Raw genomic sequence first — 13,788 nt, 5'->3', positions numbered from 1 at the left:
CTAATTCCTGTGCATCTAGTAACCTTTCCAGCCCTGCGACTCTCAAAGCAGAGAGTTTGGAGATGCTTTGGGTGGAATTCTGCCCCCAGTGGATTCCTGGCCGATGAGATTCTCTTAGAGATGTCTGAGGACTGCAGGCTACGTCTGTTTGTTGAGATGGTCCTCCGTACAGGAAATAGCATGAGCGCTTAAAAAATGATCCCAATTCTATTAATAGCCTCACTGAGGGCTGAGGCATTAAGTCACCACAACCTTGCCATTCAGGCTCTTTCTGCAGGCAGTGTAATAAAAAAAGGTACAGCTCTGTGAATGTATAGCATTTTCCTGTCCTACTCACTGGGTTTTTGCATAGCTGTGTGAATTCCAGTCACAGTCTGCCCTTTATAATGGACCATCTCCTGGGAAGCAGGAAGGGAAACACTTCCAGGAAGCCCAATTTTATAGCATTTCACACCACTTGAAGCCTTTTACCTGCTGTGGCAGAGTGCTCCATTTGACTACGCTCAGGAGAAAAGGCAACCAGGCTTTTCGGCTGCAAATGCAAAGTTCCCGTGTTGCTGATGAAGTCACCTCCAAGGTGACTCCTTGGGAAGAAAGACACTACATCAAAAGGCTGCCTGGGCTTGTTGGGGAACCTGTGCTGAGTCAGCTATCAGTGGGGCAGTGGCCCGATCCAGAGCTATTAAGCACAGATCTTAAAAAACAGATGTGCTGGGGAGAATGTGCAGGTTATTTTCTCATGTACTGTGCATTCTAAACTACTTCCTAAACCCCCTGTGACATCAATCTATCTTGTGAAAATAGAGAACAGGAGAAGTTGTGGCCTTGGCCATTTAAGGAACCTTGATTATTGATTGAGCTGGGTGTTGCATGTAGCCAAATATATTCCAGTTAGCCAGGACCCAGTTCGAAATGAACATGCAGGGCTCCTTGTTGAAAAATTGTTACGAATCGTGAGGTAGCCACAGCGGAGCATTCAACCAAGTGACTGCACAGCCCTGCACCTAGCTGTCCCTCTTAATTTACCCTGGGAAGCAGATCTTTGAACAGTGGCAGTTGAAATGGTGTATGGTGGGTTACATTTAAAAATCTGCGAGGTTGCCTAGCAACTGACTGCAGGCCTGAATGGGCTGACTTGCAGGTTTTGATACACCATCTTGAAAGTCTAAATTCATGGCAACCTTCTAGTGGACTGATAATTTTCAAGGGAGAGTAATATCGTGTGAGATGGAAATAGGGAGGGCGAGGAGGAACAATTTTTCTACTCATAACCCTGGATGGCTACCTTGTCATTTTCCTTGTTCAGTCTCCTAGGAATAAGACTGTACATAAGTGAAGTGCAAGTGAAAAGGAAATTCTAGTTTCCTCAGAAACAACAATCTATTTCCTTCGAGGAAAATGAAAATGTGAATAAATATTGTTGAGCACATTCATTTAGCAATTCAAAGGGGCGATATCAGAAAACTAATTCCCATTCACGGGTAATAAGTGCCTTCTATCTAGTAGAAAACAGATGAGTGAGAGATGGTTTTTATTCTGAAGGAACTTACGATTATATGAGGACATTGGGATAAAAAAGAATTAGCAGTGCTATGTCTTTAAAGAATTGAGTCCATCATTGCCTGATTTTCTCTCCTTGATGTTTTATAGGGTCCTTGTGCTGCAGAATCAGCACCAGCTCTTTTGATGGGGAGTAAGCAGTTTGGGCTTTCAAAAAACAGTCACATCGCAATCGCATTTGATGACACCAAAGTTAAAAACCGGTATGTATTTTTTTTTTTTTTTTTGCAATACTGGGTAAGAGCTGAAAAAATAATGGACTGAGGATTCATGTTTAATCAGGTTTAATAAACTGAATTTATTCATTAATGAGTCTAGGGTTTATGTCTTATAATTTATTCCCTACAGTTCTCAGTGAATTAAATTTGTGTGAGCCGACAGTGCGCAGTTTAAGAAATCAGTAGCCCTGAGATTTTACTCATGTGCCCATGATTGGATACCACTACACCTTCCTTAAAGAGCACTCTCATTTCCTGTTTGCCTTTACATTCTTTTTTTTTTCCCCCACAGCCTCACAATTGAGCTAGAAGTGCGAACTGAAGCTGAATCAGGCTTGCTGTTTTACATGGCTCGGATCAATCATGCGGATTTTGCTACAGTTCAGCTGAGAAATGGATTCCCCTACTTCAGTTATGATTTGGGCAGTGGGGACACCAGCACCATGATCCCCAGCAGAATCAATGATGGCCAGTGGCACAAGGTAATGGTCCCAGGCAAGTTGGCAGTACTCTCAGGTGGCAGCCATTGGCATTCCTCTGGTGCCAGTACCTTGGGCCAGTGGAGACACTCACCCTGGAATGTGCCGCCGGGCTAAAAAATAAAGCAAGTGTCTTATACAGCTGCCTCAACCGTAGAAAATGTGAGGAGACGAGTGAGTTTGTATTTGACCTCTTTGCTCTATGTCTGTGGTTCCAAAACATCTGTCAAGACAACAGAGTGTTTTCATCATCAAACTATGCATCCAGTTTAAAGGAATAGATTGAGTTTGAGATTACATTTTCCTAATTTGAAGTTGCCAAAAGACCTCTCTTTATGAAATAGTATCTGGCGAAAGTGAAAGTTGACAACATTAAGATAGGCCCAACACAGACTGCCCACCCCCAACCCCACTGTATACTGATCTGTGAGAACCCAAGGTCTGCCAATCTCTGTTCTATCATGTTTAAAGGGCTCCAAGGTATCGTTTCATTTGGAACAACTTCTAAAATGTTGGCCTTACCCCTGGAAACTGGTACAATAATGGGCACAGACGGCTCATTTGCCAGCCTACTGTCCTCTTTGGCAGGACTGCAAATAGATAATCTACTGCCTGATTAAAACAAAAACTCACAATTTGTCTCTGCACCTGTGATCGCCTATTAAGTAAAGCTTCCCTAGGCAGACCACTAAAAGGTTTTGCAAAGCAGGATATTATTGATGTTAGATTTGATATATTCACACTTGGACTTGTCATACTATATCGAAAGCCAACAAATCTGAAAAAAAAAAAAAAACAACACCCCAAAAATTCAAAGTCAACCAGTTGGTTGGTTACCTTAGAAATAAGAAATGAAATCTTTGTATTTGCTTGGGCACTTATGACATGCAATACTGTTTCTAATGAAGCAGCTCTCATTAAGGGTTATTCTCAACTCTGGCTAATAGTGTAATAAATACGACATGAGAAAAAGACATATTGATGGGACACAATGCGGCTTGGATTAAGAAAAGGACCTTAAATGCTATAATTAAGTCAAATTAGGGATGGATTTTATTTTTGAAGGTTTTAAAGAGATCACTTCCCAAACCAGAATAGAGAGCGTAAAATGAGGCGTTAAATTTCTCTAATCCTGATCCGGACCCATCTTCAAATCATCACTGTACTCCAGCATTTCATAGGCTTCCATGCTCCTTTTCCAAAAGTCAGATCAGAGAGTCTTCTAGGCAAGCCAGTCTTCACACCCCTTACTTGATTCTGTCCCAGAAGAGGATTCACTCCACCAGCATCATTTCTGCATCAGTCGGGTTTCCGTCTTCCTTCCTGACTTTGTGGAGGTCACCGCTGCAGGACTGGCGGTGCCTCTGCTACGCCCTGCTCTTCCATTCATTCTGTACCAGAGGGGCCCATTCGGCCATGGGATGCAACACATCCAAAACTGTGCTCTGAGTCCAGGTTTTGCTCAAACTTAGGCACTTTTCAAACTGCTCGTAGATTTTGCTAGCTCAGTTAACTCATGGCACTGCTATCAGTCTGCAGGTCTCCTTACAACATGCCTAGCTCTTGAAAACTATGCACACTTGGCAGCCTATAAACAGACTTCAACCAAAAATTTAAGCAGGAATTTTTTTTTTTAAAGTTCCTTTGGAAATGATAGTCCTAGAAGACATTGTTTGAGATATTAGGTAAAACATTTCCTTTTGCTTACATTGTGAGGTTAGCACATACTCTGTAATTTTACTCTTTGGAAATATCTAAAAATATTCTTAGGTCTTATACTCTGCAGGTTGGAAATTTGTTTAAGGTCAGCATTGATGGTTCCTCTTCTTTTTTGTAGATCAAGATCACGCGAGTTAAGCAAGAAGGAATTCTTTCTGTAGATGATGCGTCTAACAGAACCATCAGTCCCAAGAAAGCGGATATCCTGGATGTTGTGGGGATGCTCTACGTTGGTGGACTTCCCGTCAACTACACTACCCGCAGAATTGGTCCAGTGAGTGTCTGATAGCTTCTTTGTCGCCTAACGCTCTGGAGGAGTCATTTATTTGTATATGTATTTTACGTTACAAAAATCACATGGGCTCATGATCACTTATGGATCAAGAAGAAACTCCTCTCTGAGAAGTAACAGGTTTTCTAGATAAAGATGAGAGGTAATTATACAGAATACTCAGTGCCCACAAAGGAGCCAGACTCCCTCAGTTTCAATTCTTCCTTAACTATGTTGACTGGTAATGTGCCCTTGAACAAGTAATACATTTTTTTTAAAGGTTTATTTATTTGAAAGTCAGAGTTATAGAAAGAGGGAGAGACATAGTGAGATCTCACATCCACTGGTTCACTTCCCAAATGGCCATAATAACCAAGGCTAAGACAGGCTGAAGCCAAGAGCAACATGGATAACAAAAGCCAAAGCACTTGGACCATCTTTCCCAGGTACCTTAGCAGGGAGCTGGATTGGAAGTGGAGCTGTTGAGACTTGAACCTGTACCCATATGGGATGGCAGCATCGCAGCCAGTGACAACCCACGATGCCACAATGCTAGCCCCAAGTTATATCTTTCTTTCATAAAGTTCTTATACAAAATAGGGTAATGAAAGTGTCAAATCAAAACAGTTGCTATAAGGATTAAATGAGGATTTCATATGAGAGAAAAAGAGAATGTGTATGTGTTAGTTTTCATCTGTTGGTTCATCCCTCAAATACCCACAATAGCTGAAAATGAGGCACACTGAAGCTCCCTCAGTGCCGGCATCCCATATGGGTGCTGATTTGAGTCCTGGCTGCTCCACTTCTGATCCAGCTCTCTGCTATGGCCTGGGCCCCTGCACCCTCATGGGAGAACCAGAAGATGATCCTGGCTCCTGGCTCCTGGCTCCAGACTGGCGAAGCCTACTGGGAAGTGAATCAGTGGATGGGAGACCTCTTTCTCTCTCTCTCTCTCTGTGTAACTCTTTCAAGTAAATAAATAAATCTTTTAGGGGGAAAAAAGAAAGAAAGCACTGGAGAACAAGAAAGACGAAGATGATGTTATTATGTTGATGCCCTATTCAGAATACAGTTATCCAATTTTGGCTACAGAATTTGAAGTTCTCAATTTTATAAATCAATATTTACTGAGTAATTTTTTGCCAGGAAATGTGTCCCGGTGTGCTTTGGAACTCATTTTTCTGAGAAGCGCAGAGGATTAGAGAACACACTACAAATGTAATACAGTTCCATGCTTATATCAGAACACACGATAAAGCAGAGTTTTCCATTCATCCAAGACAATTGCCCATTACAGTTACAAATCCTCATCCTTTGGCTCCCCTTGTGGATCAGTGTGACTTTCCTTTTCCAGCTATGGATGTGCTACCTTAGTCTGTCAAAGCCAAGAGTCTCTGAAGTGATAGCGACAGACATGATTAACCTGAATTCCTAAAACCAGATGAAATAGGATGGAAAAAAATATGGTAGCATTATTTCTGAATTCCTTGAAACCCAAATGTTTCATGCAAACTTTCAAGTTCTATGTGGATGTGTCTTTCCTCAGGGGAGGGCTTATTTAATTTGCAAGAGGAAGAAGCACCAAACCAAGCAAAATTAACTTTTCCAATAGAAATTGAACACATATTACAATAAATAAATATATATATATACACACTAAGGTTAACAAACTCTTAATAGAAACATGAAAACAGGAGCATGAGACTAATTAAATGTTACAATACCCATATGGAGCCCACAGCTCTGTCAACCCAGTGGAAACATACTAAGGCCTGGCATTTAAGTGGTTACACTATCAGAATCATCATATTCCAAATCACATACACTGGAAGCACAAAATTTTCTTCCTTCATGCTGTGAAGCCTGGGCTGATAGCACAGATCCAGGCAGCTTCAAGAGGTACCCTCAGAGAACAAACTAATGACCACATGTATCAAGCACCCCACCAAAAAAAAAAAAAAAAAAAAAAAAGATTGCATTCCAGAGAAAGGCAAAGTTCTGCTAAAATGTGACATTTGTTTCTTCTGCCCTGCATACTCAGGTGACCTACAGCATTGATGGCTGCATCAGGAATCTTCACATGGCAGAAGCCCCTGCTGACCTGGAGCAGCCAACTTCCAGCTTCCATGTTGGGACATGCTTTGCACATGCTCAGAAGGGAACATATTTTGATGGGACCGGTTACGCCAAAGCAGGTAAGGCTCTTGCCTTTCTTTCTGGATGTATAAACTAGGTACAAGTACTGATCTCTTATTCAGACAGAAAAATAGAACTCCCCAAGGTCCTAACTAGAATTTTCTATTTAAATCAGAAATAAACTTACAGAGGTAATAAAAAGATGCCTCTTAAACATTTGTGCATCTATGTCTGATAAGAATGAAAAGAAGAATTAAAGTAAAAGTCTGTTTGGTGGTTTTATTCCATCTCCACTGCAGGTAGTAATAGCAAAATCAACATTCTGTAAGAAGGCTCGCATGTTTATACTTTGTCGTACTCTACCATCCAGTTCTCTTTCTGGAGACGAGTTACTGTTTTTGTTTCTTTTTCATCAATTCCTGCCATAGTTCACTTCAGGATCCAACTGCACACACATACACACCCACACACACATTCAGCGTACACATACTGGTTCCCATTTCTTTTTGATGATAAATAGCTGTTTTTGACCTGGCTTTCTGTAAATATCCTTTCCTACTATAGATCTAAATCCCTAGTCATGAATTCACAGCTTGAAAAGAAAAATAGGAAATAACTTCTACATAATCAGAGAAAAAATCGAACATATTAAGATATAACATTCAGACTCATGACTATCATAGGTTTGTGAATTTGTTCACTGAAAACAAAATTAACACACATATAGTACCTAGAAGTTATTAAGGGAAACACAGTGGTAATAAGATACAATTATTTCCTTCAAAAATATCTTTTCAAGGAGCTAGCATTTAGCCTAGCAGTTAAGATACCCGCATACCACATCAGAGTACTGGGGTCCAATTCCCCACTCTGGCTCCTGGTTCTACCTTCCTGCTAATGCAGACCCTAGAAGGCAATAGTGATGCCTCAAGTAATCAAGTTCCTCCCGTACACCTGGGAGAATTAGACCTCGTTCCCAGCTCCTGCTTCTGCCTCAGCCCAACCCTGTCCACTGCATGCATCTAGGGCATGAACCAGTGGATGGATCACTTCTTTCTCTCTGCCTCACTAATAAATAAATTATATATGCCCTATATATGCTATCAATAGTTAAGATGTTTTCTCAAAAATAACCAATAAAATGGCTCAAAACAAAAAGCCATACGAGCCAGATTCTGTAAATGTTTAGAAGAATGATTAATTTTGGTTGAGGAAATCACAAGACGTTTTGTGGAGGGATTGACATTTGAGCTCAAATTTAGTAGAGAAGTTGAACACCCCCAGGCAAAATTTGTGGGAGGTGGAATAGTAGGACCGAAGTGGGACCTCACCTTTGCAGAAGCAGAATACAGGAAAACACAGGATAGGTTAAATATGCAAACACTGAAGATTCTGTTGAGCCTCGAGTTCCATGTGTTGTGAAGGTCCAATAGCTTTCCCAAGATTGTTGCAAATTCACAGATGGCAAGCATTCTCCTGTTCAAATTTGATTTGAACTTCAGCATCTGCAGCATCCTGCCTGGGCTCTTTTGGTTCTGGATTAAACTGGAGCAGAAAATTAACCACTTCCCCAGTTTCCAAAAGCTCCTGCCATCTCATCAACACACACCATAATACAATTTATATGAGACGTAGGCGGTGGTGGGGAAGATTATTTCACTGGGAAACATACAGTTTCAATTTAGTGTTTGACATCTTTGTTCTTACTAGCTCTCAACTCACCCAATCGCTGGGGTTTTTATCGGCTTCTTCATTTCCTAAGTCCTCAGTTCAACTGCCTCATGTCATTCCTCTCTTTGCCCTCCTTCCTGTTTTATTTAATAGAATACTGCTTCTTCTACCCTTAGCTCTTAAAAATCGGCTCCAAATCCACCTTTGCCCATCCAAACCCATGAAGGTGCTCAGCAAAACCAGTCTTTCATGTAATAGGTTCCATCCGTCATTGGAGACAGCTGTGGTTACACAAAACATTTACTTATTGCCTAATGAATGGCATGGGGAAAATTTCTATGAGCTCTTTCATAACAATTGATGTGGTATAGATGTATCTTAACAAATGATATTTTTTCTGAGTCATAACTTAAGTACTTGCTAAAAGATCAAACAAATCAATGAATCAAATATGGGCAACTGTAGATTAAACAACTAAATGGATGAAGTAGAGAAATCTGTTTATGTCCCAGAACCATTCTAACAAAACTGTTCTTGCCATTAGTCTATTAAGATTTTAGAAATTTTTAACCCTTTCAGATCATTATGGAACCACTTCAATTACCCCAATTGTACTAATTGCTGAAAAGTTTTCCTTAATCCAACAGAGACGTCTAACATTTACCTGGCTGTGAAATTCTTTGTGTCCATCTCAGTGTTTATTCATTTATTCAACAACTATATATTAAAACTCCATTATGTACTAGATTACTTTATTGGGCACAAGGTAAGATGGCGAGAAATACAGACAAAATCTCTGGCCTATAAAACTTACTTTCTGGGAGGGAAATTGACCTAGAAATAAAGCAATGGATATAAAATGCAACATGATGGTGGAAGTATAGACCATATGCAGGGGTGGAATTTACAACCCTCATTACAATTGACTAGCATGAATTGCAATCCGGTAACACTGCATTGCACACATTTGAATGAAAACTCTTACACTGAACTCCACAATTTTTTTTTAATCTTCATTTTACAGTTGGTGGATTCAAAGTGGGATTGGACCTTCTTGTAGAATTTGAATTCCGCACAACTAGAACCACCGGAGTTCTTCTGGGAATCAGCAGTCAGAAAATGGATGGGATGGGAATTGAAATGATTGATGAAAAGGTAAGCGGCAGCAGTGCAGACACTTGTGATTTCTCTGTGGCACTGTCCATACACGGAGAACTCCATGTTGAAGCCCTGCTGTATTCTTTGTTGGCAGGAAGTTAGATCATATCTTTTGAGCCTTCTAGATTATCTTAATCTGTATGTGTTTCAAGCATAATTCCTTTGTGGCACAGCATATACTTTGGATGTATTAATTCTACACAAGCCAGTTAGGTTGACTATTGCTGGACCAAATGGTTTTAGATTCCAAGCTCATGCAGTATTGCCAGAAGTACAGTTATTCTCTTTATGAACACACAGTCTAAGAAACTATTGATTCCAGTAGAAGCAAAGGTAGAGGCAGCTTGAATCATTTAAAATCAGTCTGTTTCTTAACAGGGTAGGCTTCTCTCGGGAGTCAAAGTAACATGAATTTCTCAATTGCTATTTAGAACATGCAGATACCATTTCAAAAAAAAAAAAAGAATTCATAAAAGGATTTTGTCACTTTGCCTACAATGGATAATCTAGAACATCTATGTAGTCCCTGCAATGCAAGGAACAACACCCTTCAGTGAGATGATCTGTTCATGCATACTTTGTATCATAAATAAGACAGGCAAAGCAAGGCATTTCACACTTCTACAAAAGTCCTACTTCAACTCTGTCTCCTATTTCCACCTTGGGGTGCTGTTGCCTTCCAAGAAGAAAAACCACACTGGGACCTCAAACGAACTTTCCTTGCTCCTCCCTCCTTCCCCTCAGTCTTCAAGTCATCCTGGAAGGCAACCAGGCAATATAGACAAACTAAATGAAGAAAAAGTCCAGGAGCTTAGAGATGAAAAAAACAAAAATTAACAAGCAAGCAGTACTTCATAGTTTTGCCAAGTTTTCAAAACATACTTTTTTACATCTTTTTTTGAGTACGCTTCATTTCCTCATGGGCTTCTAGCACAATTAACATTCCTCAGCAAACCCCTTTTACGTGCCAAGTCTTGTTCTTACAAACTCCACTCAGTGAACTCTTCATTATATCAACTACATAGGTTGCAAACTTTTCACTTGTTTACTTGACTTTCCATCTTTTTCAAAACCCTATTTTGTTTCTTTTTACCTTGTGAAACATGCTGCCAAATTGACTGATGCTTTTAATATTTCAATACGTTTCTTTTCTTCATCAACTTCAAAAGAATTCTGTCATCTCAAATTTCAGGGGCCTTTTCTACATTACTAAAAACAGATTTTTCTCATTTAAGCAAGAACTTCTAATCTAAGTTCTTCATTGTTAGGCATTTAACTGGCCTTTTGGCTCAGGTCTCTGGCACCTGTGACATGAAACATGCTCCAAAAACTTAATTTATGTAGCTCTCAATCCTGTATATAAAATGAAATCCATGCAGGAAAAAATATGCAATTAAAACATCAAAAGTTTAATTTAGAAAAATCCTTTAAAGTGAATTTGTAGACCAAATTAATGAATCACTTTAAACAACATCTTTTAAGAATATTTTTATAAGGTTCACTCTGAACTGTTGTGCTCTCAAGAGTTCTGTGGTAGAATTTTTCTCTGTGAATACTACCAGGTCCTTCATTTGTCACCTGGCAGCTCCAACTTCATACATTTCACCACTTAATCCCCAAAATGGTCAAAACCAAAGAACATAATTTGTGACTTCTAATGATTAAAATTGTATTTAACTTCTTACGTTTTTAAAACATTTTAATATGCCACAGTGATGTTCCCTTCTAATGATTCCTGGAGACTTGATCATTTTAGCTACTGGAACCATCAGACAGCCCCTCTAATGGAGCCACCTGTACCATTTCCTGTCTTCTAGCTTATGTTTCATGTGGACAATGGCGCTGGCCTATTCACTGCTATCTATGATGCGGGAATCCCTGGGCAGTTGTGTGACGGGCAATGGCATAAAGTCACTGCCAACAAGATCAAACATCGCATTGAGCTCACGGTAGATGGGAGCCGAGTGGAAGCCCAAAGCCCTAACCCTGCATCTACCTCAGCTGACACAAATGACCCTGTGTTTGTGGGAGGTTTCCCAGGTGAATATTGGCTACAACAGCAAGAATTTGCATGCTCTGTTATGCTAGTGGCTTTGAAAATTTTTACGTTTATGTATAAGTATGTTCAAGAATGTGTGTTTCAGTGTACTTGCTTCACAGCCTTAGAATCTACTCCCATAAATAATACTTTACCTGAAATTTCTAGGGTGTAAAATGATATTACTTATATAAACCACCTGGGATTGACCCTTTTCATGCTAGCCCCCAGTGCTTCATTGGTGCAGACATGCAGGCTAGAGGAAATGAATTTGGCCTATAAATGATATGAGGCATTTAACAGCAATTGGGACCAATGTTGGTGTTCTTTCTGATGCTTTTAATATTAATATTCCAGCAGAATCATAAAATGTTGTAGCAGTTATTTCCTCAAGTTCTGGAAATCACTGGGTTAAATGTAGCTAATCCCCCCCCCCCTTAGGTCTTTATAGAATTTATATTTCAGTGACAAAGAAACCCAAGCAATAAATGTGCGTTCAAAATCCTCCTGCTGCACATTAAGTGTAGCAATGTGGACCACAGAGTCACCTAAAGTGCCCATAAAGAAGAGTAGCTAACCTGATGGGACATAAACCAACAGCCTCTTAATAATCACAGTAATCACAGACTCCTGAAATATGCTGTCCTTATTTTGGCTTTGTCCCTATTTATATGAAGCTCCTAGGCTTCCCACAACAACTAAGATGTTCAGCCGTGCTCACCAGAGCAAGAGATACAGATGTAGGAGGGGCTACTGAGAGCTCCTCTTCTCAAAGCTGCTTCTGGGACTTCCAAAGACCTCCTTGTGCTTCAAGCAGGATCAACGCCAAGATTTTATGAAGGCAGATCATGGGCTCTCCCTTTGATGGCCTATGACGTGGGACCCTGCACACTCTCTAGTAGGCATGCCGAATATGGGGCCTCCTGATAAGAGGCAAGATTTTATGTGAGCTTCCACTTAACCTATTGGGATGTAATCTTATAATACAAGAAAACAGTGAGGTCACCTATAGAAACGCATGTCCCGGAGCAAGTGTTGTGATGCAATGGGTTAAGCCCCCACTTCAGTGCACCCTGGGTTGGGCAGCAGATGATGCCAGTGCTGGGGTTCCTGCCACCTACATGGGAGACCCAGATGGAGTTCCTGGCTCCTAGCTTCAGTTTTATGGGCATTTGGGGAGTGAACTAGAAAATGCAAGGTCTTGGGTCTCTCTCTCTCTCTCTGTGTCTTTCTCTTTCTCCCTCTTGCCGCCCCTCTTTCTGTGTCCCTCTGCCTTTCAAACAAATTTTAAAAGTTCAGACATAACATATGTCCTAATTCAGCATTAAAAGTATTTGATAAATTGCTTTGTTTCATTAAATATAATTTTATAGGTTAAGTCATTATTATCAACATTTTATTCCTAACCAAATAGTTGGCTTAACTTAAAATGCGTAAGACCAAACGTTTACATATTTCACAATTATAGTTAGTATTTTTCCACAAATCTGCCAGTAAAGCTAAACACAAAATCACTAACTTTATGTAAGACCATGTCCCAGTTTCATTGCAAGCCAGCGGTTGACTCTGAAACATGCTCTCAACGTTCTGGTCGGCAGCATGTCAAAATGAGCCCTCGTGTTTGTTTTTTCAGATGGCCTCAACCAGTTTGGCCTGACCACCAACATTCGGTTCCAAGGATGCATCCGGTCCCTGAGGCTCACCAAAGGCACTGGCAAACCACTGGAGGTTAATTTTGCCAAGGCCCTGGAACTGAGGGGTGTTCAACCTGTGTCATGCCCAGCCAATTAACCAAAATAAGTTTCCCCTCCAGAAGGGTCTATCAAAGCAAGTATAACAAGTACCATAACTATATCTACCTATGTATGTATTTTAATAAAACTAATTTGTGCACGTAGATAGTCTTTCTGTACTCAGATGGTGCTAATTCACAATCCTACACTGAATTCTAATTCAAATCACTTCTCAAGTCTATGAATATTAAAACAATTATTGCATTCTCAATAATTGCTTGTTTTGTGTGTCTTTAATAATAAAAAGCAACTGACCATAAAGTGCTGGATTTGCAACTTGCCCTGGAATCATCAAGGAAAAGGGTACAGATTCAATTTGGCAAAGGCAGTCTTTTTTTAAAAAATAACTTATTCCTAGTAATACTTTTATCATCCTTTTCCATGTTTGTCAGCTTTGGCTTGCTGTCCAAGCCATTGAAAACAAGTGGATTTGGCATATGTGATTGGGAAGAAATCGGCTCTCTTACTCTGTGTGTTTGTAAAAGCATTAGCAAACCATTTCCCTGATCCAAGTTCATTATTAGATAGTTTAACTAGCCATAGGAGTGAATACCTTTTTATGCTGAAGGTAGAAAGTATAGATCAGATCCAGGCCAGAGAGCTTAATCACTTGATTTTCTTGTTTGATAGTGATTTATAGGCTTTGGGGAGATCCCAGAACCACACTCCAGAATGCCAATTAAGTACACATTTGATGCCACAGTATTAGACTTGGGGCTCTTGAAGTGTGCAATGACAATCACAA

At 40.1% G+C, this 13,788-nt stretch overlaps 1 protein-coding gene across 1 annotated transcript in view; it reads left to right on the top strand.

Moving 5' to 3' along the window:
• Nucleotides 1-13,254, top strand: part of LAMA2 (laminin subunit alpha 2) — a 705,005-nt gene extending 691,751 nt beyond the window's left edge. The window contains exons 61-67 of the mRNA XM_089333528.1: nucleotides 1,651-1,763; nucleotides 2,071-2,260; nucleotides 4,095-4,250; nucleotides 6,289-6,442; nucleotides 9,079-9,209; nucleotides 11,030-11,252; nucleotides 12,884-13,254. Of these exons, the coding sequence (XP_089189654.1) occupies nucleotides 1,651-1,763; nucleotides 2,071-2,260; nucleotides 4,095-4,250; nucleotides 6,289-6,442; nucleotides 9,079-9,209; nucleotides 11,030-11,252; nucleotides 12,884-13,041 (1,125 nt within the window). The 3' untranslated portion in view covers nucleotides 13,042-13,254. The remainder of the gene's footprint in view (nucleotides 1-1,650; nucleotides 1,764-2,070; nucleotides 2,261-4,094; nucleotides 4,251-6,288; nucleotides 6,443-9,078; nucleotides 9,210-11,029; nucleotides 11,253-12,883) is intronic.
• Nucleotides 13,255-13,788: the final 534 nt, after the last annotated feature.

The sequence above is a fragment of the Oryctolagus cuniculus genome, chromosome 5 (genome assembly GCF_051225735.1).
Source record: "Oryctolagus cuniculus isolate XC-2025 breed Fujian yellow rabbit chromosome 5, ASM5122573v1, whole genome shotgun sequence".
Taxonomy (NCBI): Eukaryota; Metazoa; Chordata; class Mammalia; order Lagomorpha; family Leporidae; genus Oryctolagus; species Oryctolagus cuniculus.
The sequence above is the reverse complement of the archived record's forward strand: the minus strand, read 5'-3'. Positions and strand labels throughout refer to the sequence as shown.